The 21,840-nt window shown below is 45.0% G+C and overlaps 2 protein-coding genes across 8 annotated transcripts; one reads left to right on the top strand and one right to left on the bottom strand.

Moving 5' to 3' along the window:
* Positions 1–3,865: 3,865 nt before the first annotated feature.
* PPIL1 (peptidylprolyl isomerase like 1) lies at positions 3,866–10,112 on the bottom strand. The gene is made up of 4 exons (XM_081915525.1): positions 9,954–10,112; positions 8,227–8,381; positions 7,725–7,793; positions 3,866–6,726 (listed from the first exon to the last, which is right to left on the bottom strand). Exons 1-4 carry the CDS (start codon positions 10,007–10,009, stop codon positions 6,506–6,508), a joined length of 501 nt encoding a protein of 166 aa, XP_081771651.1. The 5' UTR covers positions 10,010–10,112; the 3' UTR covers positions 3,866–6,505.
* Positions 10,109–21,567, top strand: PSRC1 (proline and serine rich coiled-coil 1). 7 transcript variants are annotated; one of them, XM_081915518.1, is made up of 9 exons: positions 10,109–10,266; positions 11,817–11,852; positions 14,519–14,576; positions 16,351–16,930; positions 17,403–17,570; positions 18,660–18,813; positions 19,586–19,723; positions 21,016–21,103; positions 21,211–21,567. In XM_081915518.1, exons 1-9 carry the CDS (start codon positions 10,221–10,223, stop codon positions 21,239–21,241), a joined length of 1,299 nt encoding a protein of 432 aa, XP_081771644.1. In that variant the 5' UTR covers positions 10,109–10,220; the 3' UTR covers positions 21,242–21,567. The 7 variants fall into 7 exon arrangements, with proteins under 7 accessions (XP_081771644.1, XP_081771645.1, XP_081771646.1 ...); XM_081915520.1 differs by having other exon boundaries at positions 10,128–10,266; positions 11,745–11,852; XM_081915522.1 differs by lacking the exon at positions 10,109–10,266 and adding an exon at positions 10,293–11,445.
* Positions 21,568–21,840: the final 273 nt, after the last annotated feature.

Below are 21,840 nucleotides of genomic sequence, written 5' to 3'. Positions count from 1 at the left end.
AACACAATAAATCCTCAAACATTAAAAACTCCCTGTACAGATGACTAAAAGTCAGATAGATGTTTATTTCCTTTCCTTCACGGGGGGTGGGGTGGGGGACACTTTCCTGTTTTGCTTCAGGTGGCAAAATGGGGCGAACCTTATTTCATCCCACAGCAAATAAGGGTGGAGAAGTTGCCCATTTTGTGACCAGTCAATCCTGGATAACTCAAGTAGTCAAAAGAGGCAGCTCCTTTGGGCTTTAAGTTACAGTATGCCTTATGCACCAGGAAAACAAAGCCACAGTAACCCTACAGTTACTAGGCAGCCAGCTCCATCCATACACTAACCAAGCTGCTTTCAGGTAAACTTTAAGATTGCTTTTTTCTTTTAAAACTGATTGCAGATTGATTATCTGAAAAGATCAGTGCAGCCCCTCAAAAGCTTTTCTTAGGGAAGGAGAAAACAAATCGTGTTAAAAAATAACGTTTCCTCCCAGCTCATCACACTGAAGAATGTAATAAAACATCTGGGAGAGTGAAGGGGTAACTTGAGAAAAATGAAACACAATTTTCAGAAAGCTTTATTTTCCCTCTTGTTCTCTCTGTTAAGCTCTCCCCCCCCCCCACCCTGACTTCACAATTCATCCCAAAGAACCAAGCCAATGTGGTATTGTGGCAGGAGCAGGACCTGGAAGGTGAGGGTTCAAATCCTCTCGGCTATGAAGTCACTGGGTGACTTTGGAGCAGTCAGTCTAACCTACCTCACTGCAGTGATATGGGGATTAAATGAGGAGAAGGAGAACCTTTTATACCACCCCAAGCTCCTTGGGGTGAAAAAAGTGGGATATAAATGTGATAAATAAATATAATAAAATAATATAATATACTGTCATCAAATTCAGTCTGTCAATTTTGGTTTCTTTCCATTTCTCATTTTTCCACATTTGTTTTTCTGCATTTCATGAAGCTTTTTTTTAAAAAAAAAAATTCAGTGCAAATTTCTCTCAATATTTGCAAGCTTTTCTTCCTAATATGATGCAGATTTTAATATTTTCACTAACACGTGAATTTTTGCACACACATTTCCCCTCATATATTATTTCCACACACATTGGGTATGATCTAACTAATGAGTCCTGTTAGCGGAAGCCCTTCAGAAGGATTTTCTCTTCTGCAATAGAGGCTCAAGGGAACCTCCAGAACAGAATGTGGGGGAAAGAGGGGAGGGTTGGCTTCATCTGACAAGCCAAGACCCTTTCCCTGATGGAACGATCCCTGGTTGGTTGGAAAACTGCATCACAAAATTCGGAGAAGTGCACATTCCTAAGGATAATTGTGTTTCGGTTGGCATACTGTTTCGAGAAGCGTGAATTAGATAGTTTCTCATTAAAATGCAAACAAAATGGAATTTCTCCGTTGTCCCTAGTCATGGGTATATGATCTGGGAAATCAGAGTGTTTTGAATCAGTCCACTGATGCATATGTGAAACCCAGGAATGACCTGAAAGAGATGCTGCACTTCTGTGTGATGAATTATGAAGATTTTAACCTTTAAATCTGAGATTATTTTTTTTGGGGGGGGGGGGAGTAATTGGAGATTTTCAGGTGCATAATGTGAAGACATAATGTGAAAAGCCCTTGATTATCAGGCAGTGCTGATGCACTTCACATCACAGTTTTTTTTAAAAAGTACTGTAAATTAAATTCTCGAGAGGTTTTACCTGTACCCAGGGCCAGCTCACCCAGGAGGCAAAGTGAGGCGACCAGCTTGGGCAGCAGATTCCACAGGGGCATCAGATGCCAATGCAGATCTTATGCCTGATGCAAATCTTCACTCACTCCTTCTTCCCTGGTGGAGAGGGCGTGTGCCATTTTGTGGTTCACCTCAAGTGCCACCATGTCTTGGGTCGGCCCTGCCTATATACCTTTTGAAATGCCAAGGCAGTCCGATTTAAACCTTTAACCGCTTCAGCCCTGAACCATTCAGTGAATCTGCTTGCATTTCCTCCTTCTTGAGCACCTGCTTGCATAATTCTAGCTCCACATGACGGCCACTAGTAAAATATCCAGCATTATCTTGCCAGTCCATTTGGAAGAATAGCTGTGGAATAACACTGCCGCCTAGGGGCCGGCTAAAGATGTCGCAACACCAGGATAGGTATGGTGGGGAGTTTCTTCTACATATCACCAATGCAGAACGATGGGAACTAAACACAACATACTGCTAAAATAAGCACAAAATACTATTGCAGTTATTGGGCAACCCGCCCGTTCTAAAGCAAGATTGTTAGTAGCCCAGATTGGTATACATTTCGTTAATGGAAGCTAATGGTTGGGAAATAGTTGGAGATTGTTTTGCAAAATGCAATAGTTCTTTTGGATTCTGTTGCATTAATAACCCTAGTGGAGAGAAGTTCAGTACTTTTATAAGTATCAGGCTTGAATGCAGAATGAAAAGCAGTCTTTAAGCAGAATAACATAGTATAAACAAGATAAAATACTCGCCCCTTCAGTTATCAGGAGCTCCAGGGAATGAGAGCAGACTCTGACTGCCCAGTACACAGCACCCTCCTGGTCTGGGTTGCTGTTGAAGCTCAAAAGTCAGATCCATCAGAGAGATTTATGTACCTTAGACCCTTAGTCCTGACTGGCCTGGTATCCAAATGTCTCACACCTGTTCTAGAAGCGGTAGTGTGAGGGATGGTACATCACCTGCCAGGTGACCTTAAGCTAACAGACGGGGCTAGTATAGTTAATTAATCTTGTTGTCCTACTGCTGACAAGCACTCAGCTTTCAGCCAGCCCAAAAGCAGATCCTCCCACAGCCTGCTAGCATTCATCCCTGAAGCACGAACAGCAAATCAAGACATGAAAGCAAACCAAAAGCCCTTGAGAATGCAATACCCTTGAGGATGTGCCAATAAGCAAGGAGGAAGAATCATACAAACCAATTGACCCATCTGCTCAACAGGCAACATTCTTTAGCAATAGGTTTCCCCTACGGAGATTATCTCATAGGTAGGCTGGAAGAGCATTGATGGTAACTTCTCCCATCCCAACCTAAGTGATGTAAAGTAGGTGAACAAACTTATGCGTGTTTCGAAGCAGAGATTGTAGCTGAGTAATGGCTGAAAGTGCTTAGTGGGGTGGAAGGTCCTCTCTTTCTCTGGGAACCTGATGTGGGGTAGGGGATCTTTGCCCAGAGTGTTCCCCCGCCTCCTGCTGCTTGCCACCACAGGCACTACCATGAAACCCAATTGATTTCTCTCTTGAAAGATATCAACCCCAGGGCCTCAGGGAAGTGAACAGCACCTAGCAGCAGCAAGGAAACTGAATACAGCCTAACTCTGATACTGACTTGGAAACTGTAAATCAGAAAGGCTAAAAAGGGCGCAGAGCACCCAAGCTGGCTTGCCTGAAATCGTGCCAACTGGTCTGCTTAATCTGACAGTGAAGTTCATGAGCCACCAAGCTCACGTTGCTGCCGGGTGGGAAAAGTTCAACCAGCATCGTGAAATGTTTAGCCTTCTCAGGCAGAAGCCATAAGAAGATTCTCATAATCTTCAGAAGAATACTGGAGATGATTGAGAAGAAAGCTGCAGAGATTATACATAATGTCCCACCAATTACTAATATATTAGCATTTCTTATATACATGCAGAGAGAGGAGAGGAAGTAGAATTCTAGAAAATGTAACCAAGGTACATGGGGAGCTGGGGAGCATGAAACCTCTGGGAAAGGGGGTGCTACAGAGAGCCTGTGTGGTGTAGTGGTTAGAGAGTTGGGCTAGGACCTGGGAGACCAGGGTTCAAATCCCCACTTAAATATAGATTAACAATTGCACTTTAAAATAATGATAATAAAAAACAGAACTGAGATGGATGTATAAATACTTACAAAATATTTTATTTGGTTATAAAAATGCATTCAAATAACACTTGAGTTGCCAGAGGCAGCCCCTAAAGAACTGGCAGGGATCAAATTTATTGTGTAGGACACAAAACATTTAAACAAGGCATACCTTCTTTAGATGAAGAGATGCATTGATGGCAGTATAAATCAGTTCATTCATATTGCTCATGAAAGTCTGCTTCCCAGCTCAACGGTGAAACATAACCACTGGACTTTTCCATAAGGCATGAAATCTTGCCCTTTTTGAGAAACAATTTTATGGTATTTTTCAAGCCATAAATGATTGCCAGCGATGTGAATCTGATTCCTGGGAATCTGATTACTAGGAAAAGAATGACCATTTACAGCTTTCTGTGTTTTGAACATGGGTATATAATGGTTATGTGATCTGCTGAAATCATTTTGGGAAGGCCTATGTAACAGAACAACAGCAACTCAGTTGACTAACATGTGATAGTGTTTGGCATGGCATTCTTGCATATATTATGGGGCTTTCATAGGCAAAGTCCAACACCCTCACTAGCCAACTCTTTGTGCCCTGAGCAGCCGCAACAGCCATGGGTTAAGTGTTCTGCTTTGCCCCATTCTCAGAAAACTAAGTAAGCTATATGCCTCATTACACTACTATTCCAATCACATAGCGAAGTTGATTGATGTTGTCTACTGTGGGAAAATTGCTCACATGCCAAGATCAAGGGCATACAACTGCATCTAGCCACCTAGAACTGGGCCAAAGAAACCCAATGCCTGAAAACAAGGTTATGTTCAAAAGCAGCTCTGACAGTGCCAATTAAGTAGGAAGCCATGGGCTCCAGAATAGGGGCTGCTAGCAGCCAAAGGAATGCGCCCTACTCATAATGCCAGAGCAGCTGGAATCATGGAAGTTATATTGATGGGGCTGTTTGCATCCTTTTGTCCTACCATAAGTTCATGTTGCTGCCCATGAACAGAGCTAATTTGTGTGCAGATCACAAAATGCTAAATTGTACTCCCAAGCTCTCATTAAAGAAACACAGGCAGATGTAACCCAGAGCCTTCTGCCTTTGAAGGCATCAGGGTGCCACAGAAACTGTGTGCTGACATAGACTAATCCAGCTCCAGGGAGGAACTGAGCTCCATGGATTACTTTGATCTTCCTAGCCTGGAAAAAAAAACACCTTCATTCGGAATGTATCTGTTTTCTCCTGGCAATTGACTGGATATGGGAGAGCCGCATCCATCAATCTCACCCCCAAGCCGGGATTCTTCCATGCTGAACAGAATTCCTGGATGAACAGGCCCATGCGAAAGATTCCCTATGTGAAGCTTCTAAATAAAAATTTTCTGCAGAAATGAGAGAAGACACCAACAGTAGAGCTCTTGAGGAATTGAGAGCATATTCAGGGAGCTGCATACAATTGCTAGGTGCTGAGAAAGGAGTAAGGTTTTCCTAAAGTATCATCATTATATAGAGCAATACTCTAGAATCAGTTAGCATTGCCCTCTACATAGCTGTTATAACTTTAGAAAAACAATTTTGTGGAAACTGACAGTACCAAGTATGATTTGAAGTCAGAACTTCACTGCCGCAAATCTGTGCTAGAAAATGCACTACTTGGAGCTATTTTTTTGCCACAATAAATTGAATGATTTGGTTAGGTTGTATCTAATGTTCTCCGTGCACAAACGGAAGAGACTTCTACTCATACAGCAGGACTCCACCTTACTTTTCTCCCCCTGCAGTTCCCTATACCCTCAAATTTGGCTCTGGAAAGAGTAGATTTTGGGGTTGCATGGCAGGAAGAAAAGCTGAAGTCCATCTACACCCGTGAAAGTCCACACAAGCAGTGCTGGATTCTGCCCTCAGTATTATCTTGAGAACAAACACTAACCCTGAAATTTTGGGTTCCCTCCAAACTGGTCAGTTGTTTTGCAAGGAACCCCAGTTTGATGTATCAATTACTCAGTTTGAGGGGCGCTTCCACAAACGCGGTTTGTGATGCAAAATGACTGCAAAACTTTGGCACCAGTTTGGAGGGGATCCCAAATTTTGGGATTTGTAGTTAATGAAGTTCAAACACTATAATAGGAAAAGGTGGCTTTTCAACATTAGAGTGCTTATACTTTAATAGTCATGCGGATGAGGGGGGTTATTTGTTTAGGCACAGATTTTCAATTATGCAACTTGTAAAAGGTATACGTGGAAGTATAGGGCAGCGCTGCCTTGAGACCCACACAGACACCCATGACCCAATATGCAATTCTGATGACTTACAAAATACTATATATTGTCTTATTTCTGGTGCATTTAAGGTGGTTTGTTTACAATACAGGTGGCTTGCTGCACTCCAAGTGGACGCTGGGGGCGGGGAGACAGAATAAAGCTTAGAAAGCAACAGCACTGTAATTTGGTGGTACAGGCCCTGTTCAAATGGGTCAAATCATTTCTTGATAAATTTAGCTTTACATTTTTGAAGAAATGTTAATGATAGTTTTAGAAGACACATTTTAATACAGGAGTATCCTGCACCTAAAAAACTAGCAAGTATCTTTCAGAACAAAACAATTATCATCTTAAGAGACCAAACACAAAGGAATACCATTAGATTCAACACAAAATTCTCAAATCTCGTTTAGCCTGATGGGAAAACCTTCAAGAGCTTGACATCATCTACTGGACGATCTTGTGCATTGGTTTCCACCATGCCCACTCTGTTGACTATGCCAATTCCTTGGCAAATACGTCCAAATATAGTGTGCTTCCCATCAAGCCATTGAGTTGGTGCTAACGTGATAAAGAATTGGCTTCCGTTGGTGTCAGGGCCTGCATTTGCCATAGCAAGAATTCCTGCACCTAAAGAAGAAAATCTTATGTTAAAATTGGCTTGGGAGTCTAAAGGTACCTAAATACAAAGTAAATGGGAAAACCTTGGTTTTTAAAATGCTACACCAGTCCTTAGAAGTGATCAGGACTTTGTGACAGAGGTGCCTAACCTGCACACCTCCAGGTATTGCAACTTCTAGCATGCCTGAGCACTGGCCATGCTGGCTAGGACTAATGGAAGATGATCCAACAACATCTGGAATGCCATAGGTTAGCCACCTCTGCTCTATGAGATCAATGGAACTTCTCTATAGTGAATGCAAGACTGCTCATGCAACCCAGCTGGCTCAGATGGTTCCCATCTCCCCTGCCCCAACATACACACCACTGTCCACCTATTCACTTTCCTTGGAAAATCCATTTGGATGAAGATTTCACTTCTAAACTAAGGCTGCTAGGAAATGTATGTGGTGTGTGTGTAAGGTGTATAAACTTGAACATAGAAGTCCATTTCTTACAACAACAATATGGGAAAAGAATGTAAGCTATACTCTGTGATGAGGACAGTTTAATCTCCTTCCTGCTCCTGCAAACTAACCAATAACTAAATGATTCTTTTTGAAAAAATGATTTTTCATATGCAAAGTGGAAACCTAATGATACATGATTATATAGCATAAGCAGTTAACAAATTTAGATGCCAAGTTTTACTGACTTAAGATTCAAGCCAGGCTTATGGCTCCTGAGGGCAATATCTAACACTGCAAGTAGATTTCTGCTTGCACAAGTGCACTCTCTATTCCTCTCCTCCTCACTCAAGTTTCCTGCACTCCCCCAATCTTCCAGAGCAGATTATGGGAGTGTAGGAAGGGGGCTAGAGAATAGGGGAATCCATTCTGCCAACCACCATGACCCTGAAGCTCTTGCACAGAAAGAAACTTTACATCTGTAAGCTTGGAAACTGCCATATTCAGGTGGTGACAGACTTGGCCTGAAGAACTTGAAGCACCTCTCAAAAGATTACCTACCTGTAAACTTTAGTTCTGGATGGAGTTCATCTTCGAATTGCTTGCCATAAATGGATGCTCCTCCTCTTCCTGTCACAGAACAAGACCAGGTAAATCAATTTGCAAAGTCACAGTTGGGACAAAGGTATACTGAAAGTTCCTTGTGAATGTGCAGTACCAGACCACCAAGATCTCCTTTTACTTTACTGGTAAGAGAGGAAGTGCTGACTATCAATGGATATCATCATAATGCTTCTGAGTAAAGGGAGAGTAGCCATCTGTTAAGTCAGAAATCTTTATGTAATCTTACAGCAGGGGGTCATTTGGCCTCACCAAGTGTGATAAATGTGTTCTCCCATTCTTGCAGAACATAACAAGAGCACTATGCAGGATTTGGGGGGATGATGATGATGGTGATGATTGCAAGATCTACTATCCCAACATCACCATTACTATTCACATTAGTTTGCATCAGCACTGATTAACACAGTATCTGAAGCAGGTACTTTGAATATATTCTTACCAGTTCCTGTTGGATCACCCCCTTGAATCATGAAGTCCTTGATTATCCGATGAAACTTTGTGCCATTGTAGTAACCTCGTCTGGCCAGTTCAGCAAAATTTTTACAAGTTTTTGGTGCATGTTTCCAGTATAGCTCCACAACAATGACGCCCATTCTGCAAAACACAGGCAGAGGAGGATTCCAAACACATTTGTTACATCACATTGATTCAGTGACATCGAGGTGAGAAACCACAAGAGTGCATCTTCATATTACAATCTATCAATTTTATCAGGTTTGTTTTCTAATCAAGATGCAAAACATTAAGAATAGCAGCTTTAAAACCTGATGAAGATAAACAGCTTAGATTTTTTAAAAACTGTGAAAGTGGGAGGTCTTTGCATAGTACTGAAATGATATCAAGGAGGGCACTAAGATCACCCTATTCGGGGGGGGGGGGGAATACAGGTCAGCTGCCACTATTGGTATCCACCAGCCACACCCTAGATGACACAGGAACTGCACTTTTGATAGGGACAGTAGGGCCCTCTGGCAGAAACAGTCCATGTAGTCCTGTTCCTCCTCCTCTGTGTGAACTGACAAAATATCCTTGGTCAGACCCACCAGCCTGACTTCCTCTAGGGTGGCTCCAGCCCCAGCTCCACCTGCTCGGCTTGCCAAGTGGCTTCTTTGAGTCCAGTGGCTTCTGACTCTGGGTGTGGGAAGTGGACCAGGGTGCTGCTGTAGCTGCACTGGCTGGTCAGAAACACAGAGACAGACAATCATTCAGGTACCATGAAGGTGTTTAAAGTCAAAACCTGCATTTTGAACTGAGCCTATAAGGAGTCAGTGCAGTTGACAAAGCAGGAATGTAACATGATCACAAAGCCTGGTCTCAGTAGCAATCTTGTAGCCGTATTCTGAACTTTCACCAGTTTCTCAATCATCTTCAGTGGCAGCCCCAATTATAATCCACTATGGTGATCTAATCTGACGGTTACCCAAGGGTGACTGAAGATTGCCTGTTCCTTGTTAAGCATTTGCTTTTAGCCGTAATACACTATTTAATGTGAATAGGCTTGCCATCCTACCTATCCCATCTCACCTCCATCCTTGTGTGTTTCACAACATATTGTATTTCTGCATTTTCATAATAGGCAAAGCTGCATATGTTGAGCTTCTGCCCGTCATAAAGATACTAAAGGCAGAGGAGCATAAAAAGGAGGAATAGGGAGCCTATAGGTCTCCAGACACGGATTCCAACTCCTATCAGCCCCATGGCTGCCTGGCCAGTGATCAGAGATGATGAGATTTGTACATATGCGGGGAATAAGAAGCATAACAATATGTTTCTGTATCTTTCCAAGCACAAGAACTGGCTGTTCACCCAGCTTTGTCACCATCCCTTTTTAAATACATATTTGTAATTGATTTTCCCTTTGTTGAAACACACACAGGTTTCTGAAGAGAGAGAAAGCAGAAATTAAACAGAATTTGGTAGCTAGTATATAATTAGCCAATGTGGAAATCAGTTCTCAGTGGCGGGCCGGGGAAAAAAATCAACTGAAGGCAAATGAGCTTTTTGTCAGCTGATGTAAACACCAGCCTTGCCTCGTGCCGGGTCAGACCATGGGTCCCTCCGACTCAGCATCATCTGTGCTAACTGGCCTTCCGGGGTCCCAGACTCTTCCCCAGCCCTATCGGGCGACGTTACTTTACCACTGGGCCGGGCCCTTCCCTCACTCACGTAGTCTCCAAAGAAACAGTGGGCGGCTGCCACGTATCGGGGGGCACCGCAGCCATGCTTCCCCCACGCCGGACACACCTTCCCGCCGGGGGAACCAAGCTGGCAGAGCACACTTCCGGTGCAGCTGCGTATGCCGTCCCCTCGCTCTCGGGGAAACGAAGGCCGAGGCGCGGCGGACAAGTTCCCGCAAGCCTCGGGCCAATCACCGCGCAGGAACGAAGCGGGTCTTTGTGACGTCGAAGCGGGAGGGGAAATTCGAATTTGTTTATGCTTCTCCTCTTCTGTGCGCTTGCCAAAGCGCCGGAGCTTCGCGGTGAGAGCGAGCTGGAGAAAATGCCCGCGCCGGCGGGAAGGGGTTGCATGTCGCATGGCGGCTGGGCCCGCACGTGAATGGGTTCTGGATTTCCCTGGGGCCGGAGCGTGGGGGGGGGGGGACTCGCAATTCGGAATTCTTGCCTGTAACCGCTTTCGGGCAAAACTAACACCCCCATCAGCAGCTGCGTCTTTTTCCTTTCCCCCCTAACAGCCCAGTCCTAAAAGCATGTTTACTTTACTCAGGAGTTAGGGCTGCTATCCGATGCACGTTTATCTCGGAACTGAAGTCCTCACTGAACGCAGAGGGGCTTATTTAGAGAAAACGTTCGACTCCTTTACTTAAAACGATAGGAATGCTGTGCACGACAGAATGAAGCAACCCAAATGTCATGCTAACATTCACGAAGCAGTAAAACCGGGTATTCAAATAGCAGAGGCTCCTAAATCCTCTGAGCAAAGAAAAACATCTTTAGTCATCGGCGCAATGCCAGCAGCGCCTTGCACCTTTCCATGAAGCGTGCCTTGGAGAAAGCAAACTCCCGTCAGTGGTTTGACTAAGGCAGGAGAGAAGATCAGAGACATCGGTCCCGACACAGAAGTATCTGCCAGCGTTTAAAAACATGGCAATGAGCGGGAAAGCCTCAAACATCTCTCGCTACCAAACTTAGGGCAGATAAGTGACGAATGCACTTCTGAAACAAGGCAGTGGGACAAGTAGGAATGTGGTGACTGAGATAAACTTTGCCTGGTGGTGGCGGACGCTGGTTAGTCTGGATGCTGGCGTCTGCCTTAAACTCACTGGCAATGGGCCTGCATTGCAGAATTAATGGAGAAGGAAAAATGAGCAGATATTGCTAATTCCCCGTGCCGCCTCATGTCAACACTGCTATCTGCATTTTATTCAGTTGGGGCGGGAAGGATCCAGGATACCTTTAATTACGACTAGCTTCAAAGCCACCATACAGTGAGCATGCTTTGGAATTCATCTTTTTAAGACTTTTTAAGACACAAAAAAGCAAACCCGCGGGGAGAGAGGACCGGAAAAGGCTTTATTTGCAGCGGCACTGGGAGGTGCTTTTGCATACTTAATGTTGGAGTGAACGCCCGGTGATTGCTCTCCCTTTAAAACTAGAAAAGCCAGTGGTGATTCGAGACGGAGGAGAGAGGCGTATCGGAGGTACAGCTACCTTATATCCCATAAGGACTGTTATTGCTGCTAAGCAGGCTAGCCTAGCTACAATTCAGAAAGCTGTTTCTAAGTAGGTTACAAATGGAAATAGGATATGGGAAGTAGGGGGAGTGGAGGGAGAGGAAGAGCAGGTGAGAAAATGCAGAGAGAAAAACACAAATCTGCAGCTTCTACTAAAAAAAATGTACCAAATTAGGTTTCTAGTAATGAACTACAGCAAAATGTTGTATTTGTTTTTCTTCCACTGTTTGTTTGTTTGTTAACCCTTTCTGGTAACCAATTCGCAGCATAAATTTCACAAACCAAATCAAACCCAAAACTTAGAAAGCCAAACCCAAACTCATGCTATTTTCATGTAGGATGGTTCCTGAAAAACATGGAATGGCCAAACGAAGGTGAGCACTAGAATATCTGTTGCCCTCTATGACAAGATTCATATGTAACATTACGGCAAACCATGACTTACTACAAACAAGCAAATGTGTGGGTTCCTGTAGCAAAGATCACAGCTGCTTCACCTCTTCCCTGGTCCTGCTGCTGCCACCAATTTAGGGCTAAGCTATGGTTTGGCTTAACACTAGGTCTGAATCCAAGCTCATAGTTTGTATCACTCCAGACAAAGCATGAGCTATAACTTTTGTTCAAGGTTTGAATGTACCGTAATGCTAAGCCAAAGTATGGTTTCGCCCAGAGCAGCAGAACTGAAGGAACAGCTCATGTTTGCTCATTCATGCTAAGTCATGGTTTGGCCTGTGTGTGTGTGTGTGTGTGTGTGTGTGTGAATTGCTACTCACAACTTTCTAACTGGATGCATTGATTTTGGTTTCTGACTAGTTCAGTGTATGCTACTTAGGTCCAAAGCAACTCATTTCTGAATTTTATATCAACAATCTCCCTACCCCAATATATATATGTGTGTGTGTGTGTGTGTGTATGTATATATATATATATGCAGGTTTTGGTGTCCTCGGGTGTCTTCCCGTGTAAAAGTTGGGGTGTCTAGGCGACGTTTCGACGAGGTCTCACTCGTCATCTTCAGGCTGGTGCTTTCGGCTTCTTGTTACTGGAACAGAGCAGGATCTCAGTGTTTGAGTTCCTATAAATACTGTTGAGGGGGTGTGGTGTATAGCCTCCAATGTTCTGGGCAGAGAGGAAGTTCCCAGGCTAGTGTGCCTTTTCTTCTTTTGTTCCTTAATTACTTGAGGGATATCTTGAGTGATTTCTTGAGTGATATCCTGAGTACCACTTAGGTGGGTCATTAGGTGTGGATTAGTTGCTAAAGTCTTTGTGTCTTGACCTCTTGAACTTTGTGAAGAGTTTTTCTGAGAAGATGGCTGTACTGCACTTAGTTGTGCTCTGGCTTGGCTTCGTGTATAGGGGCGAGCTGTGGTTTTGTGGCCTGTGTCAGCCAGATCTGTGTAGGGATTGCAGGGGGGTGCAGCATCCGGAGGTGCCACCATGGTTTGGCTACTGGATGGTGTCTGTAATTTATCTGTGGAGAGGGTCTGGGTTTGGGTCTGGTGTGGTTGATTGGTGATGGCGTTCTGTGTGCCTCTGGATCTGGTGTCAGTTTTTGTGGGGAGGGCTAAACAGACGAATAAATGCACGTATCGCAGAACACAAGAATGCCGTCAAAAAAGAAGAAAAAACTTCCTCTCTTTTCCAACACATGAAAGAAACAGGACACGAAATTAATTTTGCAGATTCCAAATTGCTCTTTAACATGGAACATCACCACAAGAGAATAATCATGGAAGCCATCGAGATAGAGAAACACCCTCACAACATGAACAAGCGTGACGACACATCCCGCTTGCCAGACATCTGGAAATTAGCCCTCCCCACAAAAACTGACACCAGATCCAGAGGCACACAGAACGCCATCACCAATCAACCACACCAGACCCAAACCCAGACCCTCTCCACAGATAAATTACAGACACCACCCAGTAGCCAAACCATGGTGGCACCTCCGGATGCTGCACCCCCCTGCAATCCCTACACAGATCTGGCTGACACAGGCCACAAAACCACAGCTCGCCCCTATACACGAAGCCAAGCCAGAGCACAACTAAGTGCAGTACAGCCATCTTCTCAGAAAAACTCTTCACAAAGTTCAAGAGGTCAAGACACAAAGACTTTAGCAACTAATCCACACCTAATGACCCACCTAAGTGGTACTCAGGATATCACTCAAGAAATCACCCAAGATATCCCTCAAGTAATTAAGGAACAAAAGAAGAAAAGGCACACTAGCCTGGGAACTTCCTCTCTGCCCAGAACATTGGAGGCTATACACCACACCCCCTCAACAGTATTTATAGGAACTCAAACACTGAGATCCTGCTCTGTTCCAGTAACAAGAAGCCGAAAGCACCAGCCTGAAGATGACGAGTGAGACCTCGTCGAAACGTCGCCTAGACACCCCAACTTTTACACGGGAAGACACCCGAGGACACCAAAACCTGCATTCCTGTACCCGTGAAAATCTACGAAAGCATATATATATATATATATATATATATATATATATATATATATTGCACACAGGGGCTGCACGTAAACTTAAATATTTTGAGGAAGTGGAGTTTTATTATTTTTATGTCATGCGATATTTAGAGCACATCTTGCTGCCAGATCTTCTATAGAACTAGGTGCACCTAATCCAGTGATTTCAGTTAACTTGGGTGCATCTAATTCTGCATAGGGCCAGGCTGTTAGTTGTACAAGTTCAGCTTCCCTCAGCATCGGTATTCTGACTTTCTACCATTCTCAGTACATATTCATGGGAAGTGGATCAAGAATATACAGTGTTTTAATTTCCTGTTCTGCAAAATATTTCCCACACAGTTTTGGGAATGGCATCTTCAATACCCAAGCATTTTAACTGAGAAAATCTCAGTTCTACTGCAAGCCAGGAATTACCTTTCATTGGGAGAATTCTGGCTCATATGGAGGTGGTAATTGTGGTGATTCCTGCTTAAAGTTGGTAATATGAGCAGGTAGGTAGTCAGGGCTCAGTGAGTACTTGTAATAATAATGATTTATTCTTTTTCTCCAGATATAAAATTTATTATTGATGAGAGACTGGATTTTAGTCAGTCTTCTTCTTTTGACGGGTAAGGTTCATTGACAAATCTAATCCCTGGTGATATAAATTGGGGTATGTGGCAGTACACAGGCGACTTCTCCTGTCCCACCCCCAAATCTGTATATAGCTACTGTGAAGGCTTCATTAAGCAGGTCTGTCAGAATCTGTAGCAAGGCTGCAAGTACTTGCTTAAAGTCTGTCTGTACTGCTAGTATGGATCAATCGCCTGCGTAGAAAGACCTGCCCCATTCCTTTTGTAGGGAGACACTGGAACAGAATGACGTGGCACAGCTGTAAGCAGGTTCTGATGGAAACAATTTCTGTAGGTCCAAATGTAATGTGCAGCATCCTTTTGCTGTGCAGTGGTACCTTGGTTCCCAAACTCAATCCGTTCTGGAAGTCCATTCGACATCCAAAACGTTTGCAAACCAAGGTGTTGCTTCTGATTGGCCCTGGAAACAATGCTGACAGCCGAAACGGACGTTTGGCTTCCCAAAAATGTTCGCAAGCCAGAACAACACTTCTGGGTTTGCGGCGTTCGGGAGCTGATTTGTTCAGGAGCCAAGGCATTTGGGAACCACAGTACCACTGTAGTCACTTTCCTGCCTTAGAACGCTCTTCTCCCTGGAGAAGCTTGCAGTGCCTGGTTGAAACATACTTATTCCTGCACACGTGAAAAACCTAAAACAAATCCTTATTTCTTGATGAATAGCCTTTGGACTATAATGTAACTTAAATAGAAAACTACCTTTAGAAAGATTTTTCATCCAAAAATCATTTTTAAAATCTGATATTAAAAAAAAAAATCCGATTTAAATATTTAAAAACTCTTATTATTTTAATTATTATTTTTTTTAAAAAAATCATTGATTGTTATCCACCCTGGTTGGAAACCACCCTGTGATTACTTTGAAGTGAAGGGCAGTCTATAAGTTTTGTTTCTCAATAAGGGGCCAGTCCAAGATCCTGGCCCACAGCGGTGGGGCTTGATGGAGTGACTCAGTCATTGCCACTTCCACAGCCCTGCTGCTTCCGCCAGCCAGGGTGAAAGGGAGAGGAAAGAATGCCTGCTTGCTGTGCCAGCTGACTCAGCAAAGAGGCTGGCTCAGGTCTGTTGCCAACAGGAACCAGCAGACCCTGTGCCAGCCCAGCCCTGCTCTGGAAACTCCCTGCTTTGGGGATTTGTGCTGGCTTTGGGGGGTGCAGCTGGTGGCAGCTTCTCTTCCCCACTTGGATGGGGCTTCTCCCAGCAGCAGAGGCTGAGGCCAGCTGGCTGGGGCTAGGCAGAAGGACACCCCGGCCACATCCAAACCTTCCAGTGCCATAGAATCATAGAATTGTAGAGTTGGAAGGGACCCAAGGGTCATCTAGTCCAACCCCCTGCAGATTGCTGTGTTAATAAAACAATGCATTTCTAATCAGAAATCAAAGACTAGTCATTTGAAGCACTAGCGTTCAGAAGTATGAGATGATCAGAACCCTCTGAACTTGAAGCATGGCAAGTCCTATTAAAAATTTGTAATTTGGCAGAATGTTCGGATTATTTGATATGTATATGTATAATCTGGAATATTTATAGTGACTTGATTGGATTGTTAAAGTGGAAAATTTAATAAAAATGGATTTAAAAAAAGAAAGAAGCAGCACTAGCGTTCACAAGCTTTATTCAGATTTTATGCCAAAACCAATGCTTTGAATTCTTCTGTGGGATGGGAAGCCTCTCTCATTGCATTCCTTTTTGCACAGTGCTTGTATATTTTGCCAATGCGGTTCCCTGTTGATTCTTGACTTTCTTGCTTCAGACAAGAGGAGGAGGAAGAGGTCTCTGCCATTTGCCTCACAGAATCCAGTGAAAGGTGTGCGGCCCAGTCAATTGACACGAACATTTTTTGGGGGGAGAGTGAAGGCAAGGCCTTGCTGTGGAGCCCTCTGAGTCCCGAAAAGCTAGAGGAGATGATGAGTGAAGCCAACAGGCTGGCTGCACTGATGGAGGGGTGTGAGCTGCTGGAGAAGGAGAACGGCAGCTCTGAAACGAGGCTTGAGATGGTTCCAGATTTTGAGCCTTTGCCCTCCATTGAATCTTTGCATGCGGTGAGGAAGGACTCCAGGGCCCCCAGACGAAGGACATTCAACGTGAGCAACAGCCCTCTGCAAGCCCTGCTGCCGACCGTTGGACCTGAAAGCTGCTGTTCTGTAGGTTCCCCCAAAGCTCCGCTTCCAGAGATGGGAAGTCCTACTTCCTGTGTTGCAGACCCACCTGTTCCCAAAAGACGCCAGAATAAATCAAATGCCTGCATCCCCAACAACCAGCTCCCCAAGAAATCCAGACCCAATCAGCCACTCAAGTCACTGGCAGCAACGAAATCTCTGGACATTAAAAAGGTACAGTGGCAGGAGCAGGACCAATGCAAATTTCATTTGGAGCACAAAGTGTGTGCTCGGGGAATCCCTGGCTCTGATCCCAATTCTCTTCCTGAGCTTGCATGTGCCAATTACTCTTAGCTGTGACTCAGTATGCAACTCTGTGCCCACTTAGCTTGGCATAATTCCCAATGAACTAAATGGGACTTGTTTCTAATAAGACACACTGTCAGTTTCTGTAGCTGCAAATGCCCTATGAATCATGCTGTTTACACTTGAATTTGATGAGGGATCTTCTCCTGAATCTGATCTCCAACCCACGTTCTGTTGAGTAATTTCCCAGGGCTGAGAAACAGCCTGGGAGCAGAGGAATGTAAAAGGGCACCTTCACGCAGAAGCCTCCAGGGTTCCAAGTTGTCGTTCTCAGAGGTGGATAGCTTGTTCCCACTTCTTTTCCAAAGCTCCAGCCTGTTTCTTGTGTCTTTTGTCGCAGACAACTACCAGGTCCAGCAGGAAGGAAAGATCAACTCCACCCACCCTTCCCACGCAAAATAAGAAGCCCCTGCCAAGTCTGAGGCCTCCCCTTCAAACCAACAGGCAGGGACCTTGGAAGGAAACAGAGAAATCTTCTGGCAAGGCCTCTTCTTCGGAGGGATCCCAGGTATTTCTGATGGGCGGTACCAAGGAGGGGCACACACAGCAGGCAGGGTAGAATTAGGCATATCCTTCAGTGCAAAAATATTCAGGACAGACAAAGCACTTCTTCACACTGTGCATAGTTGAACTATTCACTCCCACACGAGGTAGTGATCACCACCTGCTTGGATGTCTTTAACAAATTAGTGGAGGGGTGGGACTGTTAATGGCTGCTAACCACAATGGCTAGGATTCCACCTCCAATGAAACCGAGATATGAAAGCTAGGAGCAAAATGGCTCCTTAAATCTAGGTTAGGGGCGCAACAACGGAATGTCTAGGCATGCTATTTTTATAACAAGAATACAAAGCTGAAAATGAATGAACTGCAGCCAGAGTTCATTTTTCACATGCTCTAGTCCTTTCCCTGTCCACCCCCCTAATATTCTTGAGAGGGTCTCTTCTCCAGTCTTCAGAGAGTACCTGGAAGTGGGGAGGTAGAAAAAGGTCCTCCTTTCCTTCTCCTTTGCAGTTTTAATCTGAAATCTTAGGCTCAGTACTGCACCCAGAGCTCAGAAACTGCTCATGCTAATGAAATTCCCTGTCGCAAAATGCGTCTGGAACAATGGGAGTTTCAAACACTGGTCTCTGCATGTCAGTGGTTGGGAATCGCAGGCAGGGAGGGCGCTGTTGTGCTCAGCTCCTGCTTTGTGTTTTCCCACAAGTTGGCTGTGATGAGAGCAGGATGCTGGACTAGGTGAGCCATTGGCCTCATCTAGGAGGGTTCTTATGTTCTTTAACAGTATGCAGGATATGGGTTCCCTAAACTAACCTCTACAGGCGTGCCTAGCACTGTTTACCTTTGTTAATGTGAATGTACATTCTGGAAATGGAACTCCTGCATGTTACTTGTGCAACTCAGTTTGTCCACACACACGCAGCCATTGCAGCGAGGCCTGATGTACTCCAATGCAACTGCTGTTAATGTTAAGCAGCCATTCCCAAGAGATAGTTGTTGTTTTTTGCATTCTCCCCGCTTGACCAGGGAGAAATATCCAAAGTGGTGGCTGCTTTTGACATAGCTTGCTCTTCTTTTAAAAATCTTGCTGCATTAGCTTGGCCTTCAGGATCCACCTAGCAAAGGTAAAAAACCAGTACCATATGCAAAAACAAGGCTGGGCCCCAGGCTGGATCCGCTGAAGACTGGTCCTGTGAAGAAGGCCTCTGCTGCTCCAGAAAAGGTGGCACATCTCCAAAAGGCAAATGCAAGTAAGTTGTGGTAGACAGTGCATCATTTGGATTTAGTCTTCTTCTCCCTCCCACTCCCGTGAAAGGTCAGTGCCCAGTATGAAGACACCAGAGCACAGAATTGGGCGTAAGAGTTGCTTTGCTGATGCAGACTGAGCTTGCAATCCGTTCCACCCTTACCTGGCAGTAAGTCCCATTGAACCCACTGGGAGGAATTCGATTCAAAGTAGTGCTATGGCAATAATTCTGCCAGTGTAAGCTTTTCAGCTTGCTGGGCAGAATGGTCCGCCCCCACCATGTGCTGTTCTGGGGTTTCCCCAAAGCTGCCAGCCAATTTTGGGAGGCACAGGGGGGAACCCTGTTGTTTTAGCTTCTCCTAGTGGAACTTTGTCACTTGAATGAGGCCCAATAGGACTGACTTCTGAGTATATATGTATAGGAACGTGCGGTAAAATTATAAAATTCAGTTCTTAACCTGGCACACCCATTATTTACCAGGTGCTTAGTACTTAAACATCTGGTCTTGAAGGCTTCGTGTCTGCAGCAGAAGATACTATTTAACTTATTTGGAAATGTGTGATTTGGTCCCTGTGCAGATTCTTAGAGGGCTCCTATAGCTTGTTTGCCCCTGCTGTGAAAACTGTCTGACTTTTGTTTCATGCTTGTTCAGAAAGTCTATGTGTGCCGTAAGACAACTTCTGTCTCTTCTCCCACGACTGCTAAGTGCCCAACCTCTGCTGGTCGTTCCTTATCAACATATCTGTTTATGCCTGCTTTCTCTTTTTCTCTGCAGGTCAGGTGACAAGTATGGGTGGCAGCGCCCCACAATTGCAGGCCAGCTACAAGCCTCACAGCAGTTGTCGTGAGATTCGAACCAGGAACACGGCCAAGTCTGGGCTGGCAAGCAGACTGCCGGTGTTAAACTCTAACAGTAAGCATGCAGTTCCAGGATGACCCAGGCAGCTTAAGTCGCTGGGTTTGGGAGTGGGATCTGGCAGGAAGGATCTTCTGGGAGGAAAGGAAAGAAAACACTGAGAGGGTTTTGAAGGAAGCTGGTGGGAACATAGGAACCTGCCTTATGCAGTCGGACTGCTGGTCCTTCTAGCTCAGTACAGCCTAGAGTGAATGGAAGCAGCTCTGTAGGATTCCAGGCATCTTTCCCAAGGCTACCTGGATGACAGGGATTGAACCTGCATGCAAGGTAGGTGCTCTGCTGTGGCCCTTTCCTAGTGGTCCTGTTTGCAAAGGTGTTTCTAGGAAGGCAAGACACCTAAGCATCACTCAGCTGTGAATGACATGGCTGGACTCCTGTGGAGCAAATGCTGGTGCTCATTGGGATATAGGTCCATTAGCATGACCTGCATCAGTACACTGTTCTGCCTTTGAACTGTGTTCCCTTCTTCCCATTATTTGCATATTTATTTACGATTGGCTCTCAGGGTGCCATCACTTGGTGTGTGGGTGTGTACACGCCTTCAGGTCATTCAGGTTTCAACTAAACAACTTCAGCTGCAATTTCCAACTTTGTTCCAAGCCGTTTCCATCCCTGGAAACCATGAACAAACCCCCAAACCAAGCCGGGAAACACAGAGTGAAATGGCTGAACTAAAATGGTCCTGGCAAGTGCACACTTCTTTCAAAAGGAAAAGGTAAAGGGACCCCTGACCATTAGGTCCAGTTGTGGCCGACTCTGGGGTTGGGGCGCTCATCTTGCTTTATTGGCCGAGGGAGCAGGCGTACAGCTTCCGGGACATGTGGCCAGCATAACTAAGCCGCTTCTGGCGAACCAGAGCAGCACACGGAAACGGCGTTTACCTTTCCGCCGGAGCGGTACCTATTTATCTACTTGCACTTTGATGTGCTTTCGAACTGCTAGGTTGGCAGGAGCAGGGACCGATCGACGGGAGCTCACCCCGTTGCGGGGATTTGAACCACCAACCTTCTGATCAGCAAGTCCTAGGCTCTGTGGTTTAACCCACAGTGCCACCTGCGTCCCACTTCTTTTAGGAACTGCCTATTGGCACATTTAACTCAGAACCACCTGCACTGGGGATAAGTTTCAGACAGAGGTCCTTCCCAGTCCTACCTGTAGATGCTAGAGATTGAACCTGGAACCTTTTGCATGCAGTAGCTCTACTGTTGGGACATGGGCCTTTTCCAAAGCATCACAGTTGTTCTGACCTCCTACATGCCGATCTCTTGAATTTCTCTCCCCCCTTAAAGCGCCAGCATTTCAACAGACAGTCCCTTCTGGCACTTCCCAGAACAGCAGGCTGCGACTGCCCAAGAAGGCAACCTCTGGCAAGTCAAGGTGAGGCTGTTTTCAGAGGCTGCTTATACCTGCTGGGCTTCTACCATAGATCTCCTCCATCACTGTCAGGGCCTGGGTTCATGTTTTTGTTTTTTGTTATGTTTCAGCCTTGCAGTGAACAGATCTGGGGCTGGATGAGTGTGAACCCACGGAGCATTGCCTGCTCTTTCCCTTTTAACGACATTCCTGGGTGCTGTTAACGTACGGCCCAAACTTGCATGGTGAAGGAGGAGCTGCAGCCTGGGAGACTTGGCCAAGGCTTTGCTGACAGAGAGAACCACACCTCCATAATCACTGGCTGAGGGCTGGTGGGAATTGGGAGTCAAAACGATTACCTGAAGGGACTACAGGTCAGCCTTGTAGAATCTCTGCTATATGATTAGGTATGTCTGTCTGTACTGTGCTTATGTTTGTTAAAATATATACTTTTCTAATAAAACAAAATAAGCTTTTTAAAAATAAAACCATTGAGGAAACCTAGTCTGAACGTGGAATACTGTAATGTGAACAGCTATCAGACTAATGTGTGGATCTGAGACACAAGTAATGGAACAGAAAATCTATTACTGCCTTAGTCAAGCAATGTGCTGGGAGGTGAGAATGTATATTATTGTTGTCTAGGAAACAACAGCTGCCTCCTTCCTCTGGGTGTGAGTGTATGGATGAATCGCCTTACAGCCTTTCCTAGAACTGGTGGGTTTTGCAGATGGAGCCTAATGGACAAACCGGCTCAGTTA

Source organism: Podarcis melisellensis (genome assembly GCF_964234715.1).
Source record: "Podarcis melisellensis genome assembly, chromosome: 6".
Taxonomy (NCBI): Eukaryota; Metazoa; Chordata; class Lepidosauria; order Squamata; family Lacertidae; genus Podarcis; species Podarcis melisellensis.
Note: the sequence above shows the minus strand (reverse complement) of the source record. Positions and strands in the feature narration are given on the sequence as shown.